The sequence below is a fragment of the Esox lucius genome, chromosome 3 (assembly GCF_011004845.1).
Source record: "Esox lucius isolate fEsoLuc1 chromosome 3, fEsoLuc1.pri, whole genome shotgun sequence".
NCBI classification, from domain to species: domain Eukaryota; kingdom Metazoa; phylum Chordata; class Actinopteri; order Esociformes; family Esocidae; genus Esox; species Esox lucius.
Window position 1 is genome coordinate 30,439,630 of NC_047571.1, and position 17,885 is coordinate 30,457,514.

The 17,885-nt window shown below is 40.6% G+C and overlaps 1 protein-coding gene across 4 annotated transcripts in view; it reads left to right on the top strand.

Moving 5' to 3' along the window:
* Window positions 1-3,171: 3,171 nt before the first annotated feature.
* The window catches only part of LOC105006885 (fibroblast growth factor 12), a 43,258-nt gene continuing 28,544 nt past the window's right edge, over window positions 3,172-17,885 (top strand). Inside the window, exon 1 of one of the 4 annotated variants that reach the window (XM_020044200.2) lies at window positions 3,172-3,393. In XM_020044200.2, the coding sequence (XP_019899759.1) occupies window positions 3,369-3,393 (25 nt within the window). In that variant the 5' untranslated portion in view covers window positions 3,172-3,368. Of the gene's footprint in view, window positions 3,394-11,698; window positions 11,718-13,823; window positions 14,231-17,885 lie in introns of those variants that run through there. The other 3 variants (XM_020044201.2, XM_010865606.5, XM_020044199.3) reach the window with 3 other exon arrangements.

The window sequence follows — 17,885 nt, forward strand, 5'->3', positions numbered from 1 at the left end:
AACACATCTGGAGCCTGGGCACGTTTTCCTGTAGGCTTTCTTGATTATGAGGGAGACGCGATTCGAAACAGATCGACGGGGGTTTCATTCGTTTAAGGGACTTGGTGATAGCTGTTGTAACCTGTAGCCAAACAGCGGTGTGTATCACTGTCTTTGAAACATTTTCCTGTAAAGTTCCTCTGGATAAGTGCCTTTGCTAAATGACTAACATGTCAGATGGTTATGGGATATTTTTTTTGTTTTGAAACAGACTACTTTTCCCTTATCTTTAACCAGTCCAGATACTGAACTTACAGCTTTAATGCGAATGCATATATTTGCGTGTTTATTATACATAAATAAACTGCGGTGTGCAGCCAAAGAGTGTATACCATGTTGAATTTGATTAGGCCTTTGGCATCTTTTTCAGCCGAGTCTAGAAACAGCCATGTATTTATACCTCCAGGAAACCCAATCTGTTATCATATTGTCCTAACAATGCTGACTATGGTTTCTCAGACATTGATCAATGAGCCTGTAAGATAATACCTCACAGTATATTTTTTTTAATTACTGTGTAAATAAAGGTCTTGAGTGATGGTCAATGTTTGTGCCTACTTTGAAAGACCTTAAAAATAAAATTGGGTCCCGAGCTGCTCTTGTTGCTTAGCCTGTAGTGGTAAAGATGTGTTATAAGTAGTGTAAGAGCGTACGCTTGGTTTCTAAAATGTCGATATATATTTGGGCAGAGATCGGAAAGGCAGATCCAAGCAAGAATAGATAAACAATAAAAATGTCATGACGTGCTACAGTAAAGTTGGCCGCCACAGTTAATAAAAGGCTGAGGTTCTTTAACAAAATGTGTGATCGGCTAACAGTTGAGTCTTTAATTTCAGCGATATCAATCAATACAGTTGAGTAATGTGGCTCAAAGACCTGGGGCAATGTTATCGATCCTCTTTCATCAAATATTGATATAATTCTGCAAAACATCTCTTGATGGGCTAATGGACTCAAATTGTCATACACATGTCATCTGCCATTCAAGATGGACTGCAGAGAGAGAAATGAACTGCATGTCACAGTCATCCTAACAGATGACTGCAGTCTTCTGACGGATTAGAGATGATAAATGACCAGTAAGGTTGAGGTGAAGATCAACAGGGGATGTGGCTCTGGTGATAAAGTCAGCAAAACCTCTGCAATTTCAGGCTTACTGTAATTATATGGATTTTTTTTTCCCTGTTAATTTTAACCTGTAGAAATCTCATTTAAAATGTGAAAAAATTGCTTCACTAATTACAAAGTAATCTTTGAAAAAACAATGGAACCAAGGACGTGCAGAAATATTTGGTAGTAGGGGGTAACTAGCCCCCCATGTAATTAACATATGACCCACAAGGCAGGACCCAATTTTCTGCCAAACACTTTCCCCGGCTGCCACTGATGTTGTTAGATAAAAATGTTAACTAAAAATGTTCTCTGTGTCTTCACAACTTTTGGACATATTTCCATAAAACGATTCTGACATAAGTTGATCAAATTTTTTGAAATGAAGTTAGATAAATGTTTCAATGAAGTTAGATACATGTTTCAATGAAGTTAGATAAATGTTTCAATGAAGTTAGATTAAAAAAAATATGCACAATTAGTAAAGCCTTCAGATAAATAATCCACTTGTTTAGAGAGAAAACGTTGAATACTTTTTAAATAAATCTCTTTAATTGGATTTTACTGAAGTAGAAATATGTTGGATGAGTGTGTTGGGTTACTTGCCCCCTGGGGCTAATTACCCCCCTTATGGTTATGAATGTCATTTGTACAATCACAAGCTCAGTTTGTGCTTGCTAACTGTAATTAGTATTGGGGTAACTAGCCACCCTGTTACCCCAGCAAGAAAGTACGAACATTTTCCCCACAAACATTTACATTTTTGTGTCTGTAAGTACACCATCTTACCCTGCTATTTTAAACTGTTTAGTGTTCATTTTAAACCATTTGACTAAATATAAATACTACTTTAAATAGTTTTTTTTGTCTTGGCATTCTCTGTCATTGTTACATTTAAATATGGTGACATGTCCGGTGGCTTCTGATGCAAAGATTTTGGATCACGCTGAAAGATGAGATGTGTGTTACATCTGCCTACAAAGCAGCTGAGCATTCAGATATGGTGACCCCAAATATCACCTCTGTAAACAAACTCCGGACAAGGAAAGAGCAGTGAGCAACATCAGAGTATTTACAGTGGTTCAAAGTTACTGGATCAAAGACAATTATTTATTTGTATTATTTAAGAGGCGGTGTCTGAAAAGATCTAGTTCCCATTTGCCGCCTGAACTCCACAGCAACGGCGGGCACGCATTTTCTGAAATCCTCTAGTTTAAATATAATTGACGTTCGCTGGACTTCAGCATAGTAGGCCTATTCTTATAAGTATGCTTATCAGAAGTCACACTGGGGCATTCTTATATATCTTCTTAATACCAGGTAATTGGCTAAGATCACATTCTCATGTACAGCAACGGGTTAACTACCTTGTTCTAGCACGGAACAATATTTTACAGCCAGGCGACTTTGGGATTCATCCACTGCTCTAAACACTAGACTAGACGCTTCCCGTCGTCAAAAAAACCTAGTTAAACATAGGTCAGAATTGGAAATCGTTATTTTTCTTACCCACCCCCATTCCTCCCGACCTCCGAGACACTATCTGAGTGGTGTCAGAGAAGCTGTGTCAGAGAGTATCAACAGCACAACCCATGAAAAATTAGGGTCAAGTGCCTCGTTCAAGGGCCCTTCAACAGATTCGCTCACGTTGACGTCTAGCGGTATTGTGGTTACTACACCAAAAGACTAACCAACGCAACTTAGAAGACAGTCATGTGCTACTGTAGCAATGTTACAACTGCACAAGATAAACCACGTTTTATTTGTATTTCCGTAATACCCAACTTTTTCAGCAGCGCTGCAGTGGCCTGTACACAATGGAACATGTGACAACAGTGAGTGGACAGAGTGCACAGGCTACTATTCCAGCCTGCACCAAAATATACCTACTCCGCTCGGCTCCTGTCATTGCCTCTCTCTCTTGCCCCCTTCTCTCGTTCTCTCTCTCTCTCTCTCGCACGCACACGCACACACCTGAACCCCCGCCCATTTCGGTAATAAAACTCAAGCACAACACAGACACGCAAAAACAGCTTCGGCGTTTACAGCGTTCCTAAACGGATCTCACCGACTTATCGGTCTCACTTCGGCTAAGCGTCCCATCCGCTGCTGCCCACCCATCAGAAAAGGAGGAAAGCAGGCGCAACCAGAACACGCACATTCATCATATCGAAGCTCACCTTCAACTTCTCCGCGGAACAGCTTACACGCAGCGGAACATGAGTGATAAAGATAAAAACGCAGGTAAGAAACTTTTGTAGTTATTGGTGTCTTTCAGACTGCCGAAGTGCCGTGGGTGCAGGCTATTGCAGCGCGTGTCAGTGTGTGTGTGTGTGTGTCTAGAAGCGAGAAGCTTCTGCGAGTGCACTGCGGGTAGCCAAAGCCCACAAAAATCCTCAACTACCACTTTTATGTAATTGTATGTCCATTGCAGTAGGAGCTTAGTGGGCATTATCGGCTATATTGCAGCATGTCCGTTAAATGCCACGGAAGTTGTGCGTCCAGTGAACATAGGCTACCACCGACAGTTTCTTGGTGCAGCGCTTGTTGGCCAATGAAACCGGGATAAGGAGGAACAAGCGTGCGGGTGGCCTGCCTCACCCAGTAAATGATGCACTCTGTGACGCTATCGCGTACGGAATGTTGGGGTTCTTGTGATCATGCGATCTCCGAAATCAGCAATCAACTATTATGTTAAAATGTGGCTTCTCAGTCCAGTCCAAAATTTTAACGTTTTCTACATTTTAAAATGTTGCAATTTCACGGTTTTGTTGCGGCAAAGGATTATTGCATTTCTGTCTCCCTTGAGCGCTTTGTCATGTCAGGTGGTGAGAAAAAGTGCTAGCTGATCACTTTTTCGGCGCGAGATTAATGGGCTGTTCCACGTGTCTCGAGCGCCCTGATCACATCAGCATGCGCGCAGTGGCGGGACTATTTTTGGTGGAATAGGTGCCAGGTGTGGTAACGTTTCCGTCAGCGGTAAGTTCACTGAGTTGTCAGTTTAGGGGTGGATTGAAATCGAGATTTTTTTTATTCAAGTTTATGTTCTCATATTGAGTGTTTAATTGTTGCCAAGATTGTCGTTTTTGTTTCACAATATGGATTTGGAAATACGGTGCACAGTTAGGACCTAATTATTTTTCTTAATTTTGTGTGGGATAGTTCTAGTTGCCTCAGCAGTTTTTTGGGCACGTCTACGTTAATGCCAAGTTAATTTTTTAAGAAGATTTTGATATGCTTTGATAAGACCTTTAACGCGCTGAGAACGAGTAGTACATGTACTCTGTACATGCGGAGTGGGCTACATTTCTGCAATTACCATTCATGCTTACCAGTCAACTTGCTTATTTTACAGCCCAAGTCAAAAAGCAGTAGCCTACACTTTGTGTATTATTTTGGGACCACTTAAGTTGTGCTTTAGATACTAAACAGTATTTAAGTAATGTTGGTGAACAACATAAGTGTATGTATACTGCTTTTTTGGCACAAGAGTACATGCAGCTTCCTTTTTAAAACCCTTTATACATGTTAATGAACATTACCCTAATGCATTGACAATATCATCTAGCCTTGAATCATATTAAGTGCATACTTTATGTAGTGTGTACCTACGGTTTGTATGAATTTACAAAATCCATGTAATAATGACAACCTATACCTACACCCTAAAACAGTTAATGCACTGTTATAACACACTAAGACTGTTCTTCCCCACACAATACATTTTACAGTATTATTTGTCATTATGTCCCAGTCAAACAATGACAGACTATTCCTGACTCAGTTACCCCTGAAACCCAGCTAAGTGTTTCCAGTTATACTAATAGTGGGTCTATACACTCAGTCCCTCCATTTATATAGTATACTTATTTTTTTACAGACGAGTCTGAACTAGTATTCTTGGCTCAGGGAGGCTGAGTGTTCAGTGCGTTTGTGGTTGGATGGAGACAGTGTCAGTATCTTTGTTAAACTCCACCACAAGGATTCACACACACACACACACACACACAAACAAACACATGAATACACACATAAACGAACACACAGACATAAACATTCACACATATAAACACACAAACATAAACAAACATACATACAAACACCACACACACACACAAACACATACAGTGAGGAAAGAAAATATTTGATCCCCTGCTGATTTTGTACGTTTGCCCACTGACAAATAAATGATCAGTCTATAATTTCAATGGTAGGTTTATTTGAACAGTAAGAGACAGAATAAAAAAAAGAAATGCATGTTACAAATGTAATAAATTGATTCAATCAGAAAGTTTTCTGGCTCCCAGGTGTTTTTTATACATGTAACGAGCTGAGTTTAGGAGCACACTCTTAAAGGGAGTGCTCCTAATGTCAGTTAGTTACCTGTATAAAAGTCACCTGTCCACAGAAGCAATCAATCAATCAGATTCCAAACTCTCCACCATGTCAGGGACGAGATTGTAGACCTACACTAGGCTGTAATGGGCTACAAGACCATCGCCAAGCAGCTTGGTGAGAAGGTGACAACAGTTGACCCCAAGAACACCATCAAACATGGAGGTGGAAACATTATGCTTTGGGGGTGTTTTTCTGCTAAGGGGACAGAACAATTCCAACACATCAAAGGAACGATGGACGAGACCATGTACCATCAAATCTTGGGTGAGAATCTCCTTCCCTCAGCCAGGGCATTGAAAATGCGTTGTGGATGGGTATTCCAGCATGACAATGACCCAAAACACACGGCCAAGCAACAAAAGAGTGGCTCAAGAAGAAGTAAAATAAGGTCCTGGAGTGGCCTAGCCAGTCTCCAGACCTTAATCCTATAAATCTATGGTGGGAGCTGAAGGTTCAAGTTGCCAAACATCAGCCCTGAAACCTTAATGACTTGGAGAAGATCTGCAAAGAGGAGTGGGACAAAATCCCTCCTGAGATGTGTGCAAACCTGGTGGCCAACTACAAGAAACATCTGACCACTGTGATTGCCAACAAGGGTTTGCCACCAAGTACTAAGTCATGTTTTGCAGAGGGGATGAATACTTATTTCACTCATTAAAATGCAAATCAATTTATAACATTTTTGACATGCGTATTTCTGGATGTTTTTTGTTGTTATTCTGTCTCTCACTGTTCAAATAAACCTACCACAAAAATTATAGATTGATAATTTCTTTGTCAGTAGGTAAACGTACAAAATTTTCAGGGGATAAAATAATTTTTTTCCCTCACTGTAAATACACATGTAAACAAACACACACAAACACACACACGCGCGCGCATAAACACACACACACAGCCATAGGTCAATATTAGGATGTTCTGTTCTCTGTCACAGCTCCACGTTTCATTAGTGTTGCTATACTACCTTTTGCCGACCTAGGCATCTTTTCTGTTTACCCCCGGTTTTCTTATGAAGGAGTGTGAACCTCTTAAACACAGTCATGCATGCCTGTTCATATATCATATCCTGCTGCTGTTCCTCGCTCCACTCATCTTTCAAAAGCCTCCATTTCTGTCGTGCCTAAGTTGTCTTCATCTGTCATTTTCTCATCTGCCACACACTTAAAGGGTGAGTTCACCCAATTTTTACATGTAGACTTATTTTCATTCTTTCTGTGAACCACCTTTCTAAAATATGCTTTGTCTCTTGACAAACACAGAGTGAAAAAAGGTCTGATGTAAAAATCATGACATTGACTTGGATAATCTCAAATGCTCCTAAGCCCCTTCTCTGCTGGTGATATGTGACATATCATTTCATATCATGTGCAGACTGCTGCAATCTCAAAATTAATTAATTAATTGGAATGTGATCACAGTTTTTTACAGTGGATTCACTGATTGTGCCTGTGTTGAAGACAATACCCACCATGACACAGTAACACAAAGGGGAAATAAAAAAATGCAAATGCTGTTTGCGTATGAGTCCTTTTTGTGGTTTGCGTCACATCGCGACCATTAGAAACACTTTAAAAATAAAAATATATGACAGATTTTTATCATTTGCTGCAGATTCACTTCTTGCACATTCAATCTCATCCTTCATGTTCGTGGATCTGTTTCCATTAGACTGTCCATTGGCACTCTTGTGGCACACTAAATCGTTTATCTTACGGTCGTGCTTTTGTGATTTTCAGCACCAGGTGCCTTGCATAGTGGTTTGACATGTCAGGCAACTGGGAGCTTCCCCTTTACCACCCTTTTGTTTTGGTTCATCGATCTAATGTCATTCATTAGCTCTGATCCAAGGTGTTACGTTTGAGCTCAGCATCAGTTGAAAGCACACCCTGGACCAGAGCAACACGCTTGCTAAGGGAATCTGGACCAGAGCAACACGCTTGCTAAGGGAATCTGGACCAGAGCAACACGCTTGCTAAGGGAATCTGGACCAGAGCAACACGCTTGCTAAGGGAATCTGGACCAGAGCAACACGCTTGCTAAGGGAATCTGGACCAGAGCAACACGCTTGCTACGGGAGTCTCTGTTATCTCCCCGGGCAAAGATAACAGATCAATGTCAACCCTTTGGTTGATATTTGACTTGAGTTGTCGACAAACCTAGCTAATGGTAATTTGCTGTAACAATCGGCGTTAAAATGAGACAAGACTGTGAATCAATTTGGGTAAATTTAACCAAACAGCAAAGTTGACAGACCATGATGATGTTGATAAATGAACTGTTAGCAATGGAGACTCTAGGTTGACCAAACTTGAGGAGTGGAGGTATTGGTGTATTTCCTGCTAATGTATTTCTCTGCTTTTGAGAGGCTTGCTTAATCCAAAAACCTGCTCATGTTTATTAAGGCCTCTGATTATTGATAATTGATTACTCATCATCATCATCATCATCATCAACAATGCATTCCCACACACTTGCTTTCTACATCCAAATGCTTTGTGTAACTCCTCAGTTCCAGCTTATGATTGCTGATGGACCTTTCATCTGCGAGGAGTTTTACAGAAAGCGAGTTGATGTTTGACAGATGCGGCTTGGGGGCTGATTTTTTGGCATAGACGATGCCCAAGGCTGCTGTACCACACAGACGGTCCCGGGACCCAGGTGACTGTTGCCATAGCAATAGGCTAGAAGTCTGTTGCCACCGTAGTTTCGCGGCATCAGTGGGAGTATTCCCGTTCAGTCCATTTGCAGATTTATCACCAATAGTGGATTACTCTTAAAGTCGATTGTTGAAGACGTTGTGTTTTTATGGCTGCACTGTGGTTTCGCAAAATAAACACAACAACTACGAAGCCTGTGTGTAACTGAATAGTTTCTTTTTTTCTCTCTCACAGTTCAGCATAGTGTTTGTGTGGAAGTCTCGGCCTTCAGGCTTCTTGCTTCTTTCTTCCCGTGTAGGCCTCTTCTCCTCCTCTCACCTGAGACAGCTGCTGGGCACTGTCATGTTGGATTCCGATTTCGCTGCTGCCGCCGGTATTGAAATATCTGACCGATACTTGCTTGTTGTTTACTTTAGCACGATCTTGACCCTTTAACTCCTGTGACAAAGTCACCACAATTGTGCAGCAGCCTAATGCTTGTGGCTAGCTGGTGACGCGGAGCTGCTGCATGGTCTTGGCGGTTGATGTGTCTGTAAACTGGGAGGTAAGTTCTGACTACTGTACAGGTCCCAAAATTACCACTACGAATCAAATTTGTATGCAAGGGAGTTAAAAAAAAGAGAGAGAGAAAAGCGCAATGAGGGTCTGCGCTCGGGCTTGAATGAATGGTGGCCGGTTCGTGAGAGAAAACATGTCTATAGAGTTCAACAGGTCCACACACTTGGAAAAACCAAGGAGGCTGAGATGCAAAAATGTACTTGGTTTAATATTATGCTTGTGAAGTGCCGATATGGAGTTTGAAAAGTGCTGAAAAAACTTAACAGCACACAATAATGCCATAATTGTGGTATATGTTATTGCATTTGGGCATCCTTGTTTTTTTTCCTTAATTTGGGGATGTGTGCGTACCTGCTGAACCCTATTGCAACATACGTGCCAAAAGTCTGTGGGTGGAAACACCTCCGAACACCTGAAGGGAAAAACTAACAGAAATAAATAAAAAGATTTGTGCTCACACTGATGCTAATGTTGATTTGTTTGTCAAATAGTTTGATAGCGCATTAAACAAAAACTGAAAATGTCATTTTCTTTTTACATTCACAACATATTCCTTTCATGAAAAACCCCCATCCACTACTCAATTGTTGTTTACATTCACAGACTTTTGGTGCTAAATTCACTCCACATGTGGAGTGCAATTTGAGTGCCTAAATACATTAAACATGTATTGGAAAAGGTTGTCAAATCATTTAACATGCCATGGAACATGTTAGAATTGCAAACGGAATGTGTTAATTTTGTATGAAATTTCCGTTTTCTTAAATGAATAGTTTGGTTCATAACAACTTGCCATAGAAAGGAGGATGCATGCAGAAGTGCACAACGTAACAACAGCAGAGACGAACCGGCCATCGGGCAATTCTGGCAAATGCCAGATGGGCCGGTCAATAATTTTTTGTTTGACTAGTGGGCCGGTCTAAATTGGTGTCTTACCACAAAATTATTATTATTTGACTAATACTATGGGCCTCAAGTTAAAAGGGAGTGAGCGTGGGGGTCCTCAAAGACGAAAATGGGCCAGTGTGTTGGAAATGCCCCAGGCCAATTTCGGTTCCCAGCCTATCCCTGATTACAACATTGTCCTTGTTGTTGCTGCAGCACGATGAAATGGCATGTCCCAGGAATTATCACTGTGTTCTATATATGCATTAACAGACACTGACAACAGTAGGCTACACAGTAGTACTATTATAAGGCATTTCAACTGATATTTGTGATGACTGTACATTATTTACTTTTTCTGACGTGTATTAAGTTTGGCTATTTTGTTCCTGTTATGTCTGGTTTCAAGCCCCTATCACCTAACAAAGTCAATATTTTAACCTCACTTCTGTTGAAACAATTAATCATTATTAGAGACTGGGAGAAACGGGTCGGTTACAGTGCTGGAAGATATGTTGGGAGCGTACTCATGTATCTGTGTTCGTACATTGTACACAAATCTACAAGCACTGTCTGAGGTCTTCATATAACGGTCATTGCTATTGCGTCCTGATCATATTCATTCATAGCTGCATAATTTGGAAGAGTAAAGCAGCAGGTATTGATGTACCTTAAAGATAAAATTAGGGGTTAAATGTGGCAAAGTCCGAGGTTAACAGTTACAAAATCAGTGGCTAGAAGTGACGATACGTTAGTTGCTGTCCATGGTCCTGATACGCAAAAGTTTATGGTAGGAACTGCGTTGCTAAACATGGTCCTAAAACATATAAAACATAGCTACTTTAAATTAGAATATGCAATTGCTCATGGTTATTTCCAATTAATTACAACTACGGATGGACCGCAACGTGGCATTTAGCAGATGCCAGCAGTGTTAAATCACTACACTTCATGTAAGTACTCAAAAGTGTCCATTGCTACAACATAATTTCATTACGAATTGAATTCCAAAGATGGCACTATAAAACAAAGCTGAGTGAGCCCGTCTTGTTTTATCAATATCTTTCCCTTCCTCTCTCTGTCTCTCACGTTCTCTCTCCGTCTCTTTCTCTCTCTCTTTCCTTCTCTCTCACTCTCTCCTGAGGGAGGACGGCTCTGCAGCAGGATAACTGACATGGCACTATGGTTCTAGCTCTGGCTCTGGGACCACTGCCACAAGGATTTCTCCCCTTACTCCTTACTTTCCTACTCTCTTATACTCATCTCGGTTACAAATACTATAATTAGATGCACAGGTTCAAGAACAGTGCAAGTCTTAAAGACATTATAATTTGTTTTTTAAAATAAAATACAAACAGAAAAGAGTGGCCTGTGTTGGTACTGCGGTCTAAGCAGCTGCCGCCGGTCCGCGCTGCAGCATGTGATCAAATCCGGCCTATTGCTCTTTCAGCGAAATTCTGCTTCGCTTGCAGAGAGGAGAATGTAATCTGCGTATAGAGGCGTTTGTATTTTGCAACTAAAATATCATAACCTTATGACTTGAGGCTTTATGGACAGAGCAAAAAGCAGCAGCAGCGAAAGTACATAACCTATACGGAGTTTTAAGTCCACGTGAGAGTAGTTGATTGGTGAATATTGCATTATTTTAACCTGTTTCTAATATAAAATGTCTGTAGGCCTGGAAATAGATAGGAACATGTTTTGCTTGATGGAAGGCCTTTAAAGCATTGAGAAATATAACAGCAAGATCCACATTAGGTGACCCTGGAAAGTACATTAAATTAAGGAGACATGGAACAGATCCCTTTTTCGGTAAGACGCCAGTCCGATAGTCCATGCCAAACCCGTGCCATGGCGCCCGCCTGCTTTAATTCAAATTCCCAATCCAATCGACGTCTGCTTCATCTAAGCGGTCAAGCAAACCCTGCAAACTGAAGCGCGACCACAGTTATATCAGTCCCGATTGTTTGGAAAACCTAACCGTGTCGGCTCACCGGGTTGGGTTGTGGATCGTGCCCTTTCGAAGCTTGAGGTTGTCGCTCTATCCAGTAGATCAAATCAAGATGGGTGAGTAGTTTAGGAATGACTGTTTACTGGGTATAAAAAATATGTATAGAACATGTTCATAAAGAATCTACGGTGAGTTGGGTAAAACAAAAAAAGACAACGACTACTTAAATATAATAAATAATGCGTTGGTAAATCAATAAATATAGCTTTCTCGTCATGGCCACTAGTGTGCAGCTGTGTAGCCCCCTTTTCACCCTATGTTGTGCTGAACACCTGAGACAAACTTTGGCTTGGATGATTTATTTTAAAATTGTTACAACGCAGGTCCAATGTTTTATGGTTGATGCATAACAAGGCCAAGCCAGTTACTAGGCCAACCAATTAGCTTGGTTTGGCTGGCTTTAGCTCAACTCGGTAGTTTGAAAAGCCACTTTCACACTCACAAAATACAATTTCAATTTTCCGTCTGTGTGTACCAATAAATTATGGCATACTATGGCAGGGATCCTTGGTCAAGCTTAGTGGATGTCTTGACTTGAACTATGGCTCTTTTTCTGACCCCCATTCAATCTCAATGTACATTCGCCATTTAGCTCCCTGTGGACACATTAATGTGGTCGTAAAGCGCCCTCTTCTGTATAATTGGATGTACTGCATTCTATTGTCACGCGACGCTCACATGCGTTTTGGGCAATTTCAGCTTTTATTGATGTAGTCTCTGAAGCGGAACAACCCTACATCGTCTCACTGAGCAGCAATACTAGAGCGTCCCGACATTACCTTTAAATGTGAAGAGTGTGGGGGAAAAACACATTATCAAATGAATTAGGCGATGTGTTTGGAAACCTGCTAACTGAAATGATGCAATGTCTTTTGGGCTAGAATGATATGTAGTGATTTTGGATAAAAATGGGAGGGAAATACCCCATGTATTATATTTAAACCTAGAAATAAAATATAAGCCTGGAATGGCACACAAAGCCAAGCGTAGGCATAAGCCTTCAACAGAGTTTGCGGTTATCTAGTGTTCATTTGAAAAAATAACAGCTATCATTTTACCAAGTGCCTCATTAAGGAGTTCAAGAAAAATGGCTAAACATTCCTTACCACGGGACACATCAGTGGGAAATAGCACATTGTCTGACCCGACGGCCAATTGCTTTACTCAAACCCTATAGATGAAGGGACAGCATCTATATATTCTCGGGAAGTATCAGCCAGCCCGTTAGAACTCACAAAGACTGGACAGAAGCCACCGAGATGAACAATTCCTTACGTGGTTCACAAGCGTCTGTCTATTTTGGGTGATTATCTCCTAAAGTTTATTTGCTACAAATTTCCATTGGAAAATTCACATCAACATCATCTTTGTCCTGCTTCATACACGTCCCCAACCATTCGTGCAATTGTTTGTGTCAAAACATGTATAGCTGTTCCTGCTTAATATAAGCAGTTGTTGTGAAGGTCTGGCCTTCAAGAGATGAATATGTAATATGAATGGGTCACATATTATTGTATCACCTATCACTTCTTAAGTCATATAACCTCTATGTCGACTACGTCTTTGATCCATAGCAGTGGGTGTTCAACAGAATTACTGGTACCTATCGGTACTGCAAGAAATGACAAAAAAAATCAGTCCTGGACAAAAATAGTCTTACAACTCAGCTGACTACGTCATTACCAGACGGTGACCAATGATATGTCTGCACAGTACGCTAATTGATGATGGCTGAGAGTTTAGGGAGAGTTAACCTCTAATAGACTTGGCATCCGCACCATAGGCTGTAGGCTACCGGCGGAAAGTTTATTTAGGCTGCTATGGCGTGATGACTGTGCATTTGGATTTCTTTGTCTTTAACCTTTTAGCTGCATCTTACATAAGCTAGGCTATACGTTGTTCTCCGGTGCCGTGTGATCTCGCGGAACATTGTCTTTTTAATACCAATATGTGCATCGAGACCAGCGTGTTGTATGGCCTGGACAAACAGCACAGTACCGCATTACCTCATCCGTGGTCGTCCCGCCACTTACCCCTGCAGTTTAACTTTCGCGTGCACGCCACTCAGTCTCTCTCTCTCTCTCTCTCTCTCTCTCTCTCTCTCTCTCTCTCTCTCTCTCTCTCTCCAGCTCTCTCCCCCTCCCTGATATTACGTCCGTTAGTAAAGACGCGGAGACGGGCTGTACAAATTAGGAGCACATTCTAACGTCCTTGCGTAGCCTAGCCTTGGAAGACCGAATGTTATGAACGCGAATGACCGTCGGTGGACGAGAAGTGAAGAGGAAAAAAATCACTCAAGATGCCTCGTTTTAGCGTAATTTGTCCTGGAGACCGTGCCCTTCCAGCTTTTTGAGGTTTGTGAACCTAGAGAGCGACTGCTCTAAGTCTAGGTGGCTATACGCTATGCTACCTGACCCAGTGTTGTGATAGCGTGTACGGATTGCTTGGATTGAGAAAAGCTCCCACCAACCCAAATCAATGAGGATTCTGAGGCCATTCCTTCAGAAAGGAGCGCATATGCTGCAGTGTTTCTGTGGAGAACGATCGAAGCCGACCACAATCACCGCCGGTGAGACATAGCCTCTACCCTTGCATGCTTTCTCTCTTGGGCGATGATGAAAAGCGGATAAAAACGATTTCATTGGCCACCCGAGTGTGTGAGTAACATCTTCCGAGTCTGCGGTATAACAAGCTCCTCTTGCACTTGCCGCTGTCCAGAGTTTTGTCTCTCGCCCGCTGAAGCGCGGTGCAATGACGGTAGTGCGCGAGACTCGTCATCTCCGCACTACTGTACTGAAAGACCCAAGTGTTTGTGTTCCAAGTCCTCAGACAATCTTAACACATACCTCAGAAATGCGATCTTGTTCAACGGTTTTATGTAAGCATTTAAGCATTCGTAGAGCAATTAGTGGATGCTATTTTAAGAAATTTAAATTTACAGTGCTGCATATTAAGCAGGCCAGCAGGAATGCCAACAGGCGACAAACGGGTTCATGTCATGAACTTGTTCATCCTGGAACGTCGGCTTTAGGCCCCTCGGCCAAAAAACAGGCCTTAAACGTTTCAGGACCTTGGAAAACAAATCAGGGATTTCGGAACGCTTGGGTTTCAGTGTTATGAACAGTGTTCCTGGTCTTCCCATGTAGGGCTGTTTGTGTTTCAGTACCATGGACAGCCTATACTGGTGGTCTTGAATTCACTAAATTTTCAGCACCACGTAGAACATACACATTTACAGTCCCTTACAGTAAAAAGCTGCCCGTTGAGTCCCTCCTCTTGCCGCTATCAGTCCTCTCTGTCTCGAGACCCCTGTAAAGTCCTGCAGTCACCTCGTCCCACAATACACACCGCAACGTTGCTCTCTGCAAGCACCCAACTCACTTCCTTCTTCAATGACACCATGTGGCTATTGCATGTCAAACATTCCTCATCCGAGCTCATAAAAAGAAGTTCACGTTTCACCGAAACAAAGGCAACGTCAACCTGTCACACTTCCATCTCAGGCCCTCACAGCACTGTAGGACCTCATGTCGTTTCAAATTCAGGGCAGGAAAGTGGAGACAATTAGAACTCCATCAAGCACAGCTGATATCCTCTGGGGGGGGGGGGGGGGTGGGTGGATTGGACCAAAAGCAGCACCCCCACTGGGATCTCTCAGATAGTGATGGCTGTTACTGACTGTCCTAATGGCAAGTTGGAACATGTTAGACCTGACAAAGTAAAATAATCACCAAATCGGCACATGATTCTGACTATTAGCTTATAATAGTAATATTGTCGATTTGAGCAATCACCGGTAAGTGCTGCTTACAGGTGTATCTTACATAGTAAAGATACTCTCTAAGTCAACTTAAACAACCTAATTTGAATCTAAATCCGCATTCATAATACGGATTGTCATGGTTTTGATAGCACATAGCACCTATAGCAGAAGTGGTCACTACATTAGTCATGCCTGTCTGTCTGAGACCAAATGAGTGGAAGTATATTTTAGGCTAATGAGGAAACAAGGATTTATAAAGATGTTACTCTTTTCGAATTTTTCTTTCATACGTGTAGTTTTCTGTTCTTTGACATGACAGGGAATAGGTTCCGCAGAAACTTGAGGAATCGTGTTGCAGCAGCTTGGAAAAATGAATAAACTAGCTTAGTTGAGTGTTTTTTTTATTTTTTTTTTACTAAACAATGGTTCAAAATGGAGGTTTTGCAGACTAAACCAAAACTACTAAATCTAGCGTAGTGCTGCAGGTTTCTGACAGGATGCAATGCAGTCTATTTTTGGCATAAGCTTTGTCCCCACTAATGAGAACATTGTCCTGTCATTGTTAACCACTTCGTTTAGGGAATGTTTGGCATGGTTAATTCCTAGCCTTTGTGTCCGTTTGTGCCTTTGTAACACATCTGCTCGCTCATTGTTGTTTGTGTTTACAACAGCTGCCCAATTCTGAGATGTTTTTTTTTTGGTGTTAATTTGCATTTTTGCAAAATTACTATAAATATTTTGATGTGAGATCCAATGAGTGAAAAATAAGGATGAGAATTTGGCTACATGTTTAAAGGCGGACACAGGGCTGGTATAATTTCATTCAGTAGATACTGGTGCCATGACAACCACAAAGGAAACCGTTTGGGATTTAGGGTGTTTATTTATATGCTCATTAGTTTGTGGCTTGTGTAGTAAGGTGTAATATTCATGTGTTTTAAATTGTTTAATAAAATGTATCTATTTTTATGATGTGCATTATACTAATATCTGTTTGTTTTAATAAGCTATATATTTTTTGGATTGATATATATCCCAGGAACAATTCAACTTACAGTACATTTTGGAAGCTCCTGTTTGTTAGAAAACTAAGGCCTGTCTTGCAAGGTGGGTTCGTCTGAGAGAAGGTGTCAAAGAAACCTGAAGTCACAAATAAGATTTTATTGTAAAGTGTAAAGTCAGAGATAATGTATTATTGTAAAGTCTGAAGACAGAAATTATATATTATGGGTAGTGTTTCAAAGATAATATACAGTAATACTGTAAAGTGTAAAGTCAGAGATAATATATTATTGAAAAGTCTAAAGACAGAAATATTTTACTGTACAGTGTGTCAAAGATAATATAGAGTATTATTGTAAAGTGGGAACTGATCAATTCCCTTCTGTACATAACAGGCTGATACATTTACACCGGTGCAAAGCCAACAGTATTTTACTGTAAAGTGTGTCAAAGATAACAGAGTATTATTGTAAAGTGGGAACTGTACATAACAGGTTGATACATTTACACCGGTGCCAAGCCAACAGTATTTTACTGCTTTTCAATGGTGGATACATATTTAGGTAGTAATTTAGAACAACAAACAACAGGAGGGATTTCAAAATGAATCAAAATACTCATATTTGGTGGGATCTATATAATCATAAAACAGATCCTACACCAGTCTTTTTCTGAAACATACACACAACCCCAGATCTTAAACCAATGCAAGGGGCAGGTGACCGGTAAAGTAGGGTTGCTGCTTTGACCCGACAATGTTTTTGGATAATTTTTTATGACATCACAGACACACAAGATATTTGTAAACTAATACAACAACTGTGATTTCATATTGATATGTTTCTTATTTCTCCAAATTCTCTTTTTTTTACTGTGATGTTTGATACTGAGAAAGGCACTAAAATTAATTATTCACATGATCTATTATTGGCCATGTACCACAAACCTAGAGGTGATTTTTTTTGCAATCATAAAGTGATGACCAATGTATTTAGAAGAGTTAAAATAGCAGTGGTATACTATCTTATATAACACAGCTTTCTGCCAATCTGCTTTAAAGGCTCAAATCTTATCATGCACCCAATCACAATGCCTGTCCCAGGACATTAAAACTCAGATGAGGTTTATATATGAAGTGGTAGCACAATGTAATATGTGGGTCATCAAATACATTTGATATGAAAAGACAACAGTTAGGCATCCCTCAGAAATAAACTTTAAAAGCTGGATGAAGAATTTAACATCTCTGTATATTAATTACATTTAGATTATTTGAATCAATTTAACTAATTACATTTTTTTATTAAAATAAGTTATTCCAATGTGTGTGTTTAATTCGCTTTAAGAATAGCTATGTACACAGGTCTAAAGGCCAATTGGCAAAATGTAATGAAGGCAACGTATATAACTAATGAAGGCAACGCATGTAAATTATCTACTTGGAAGGTCCAGCTTATAT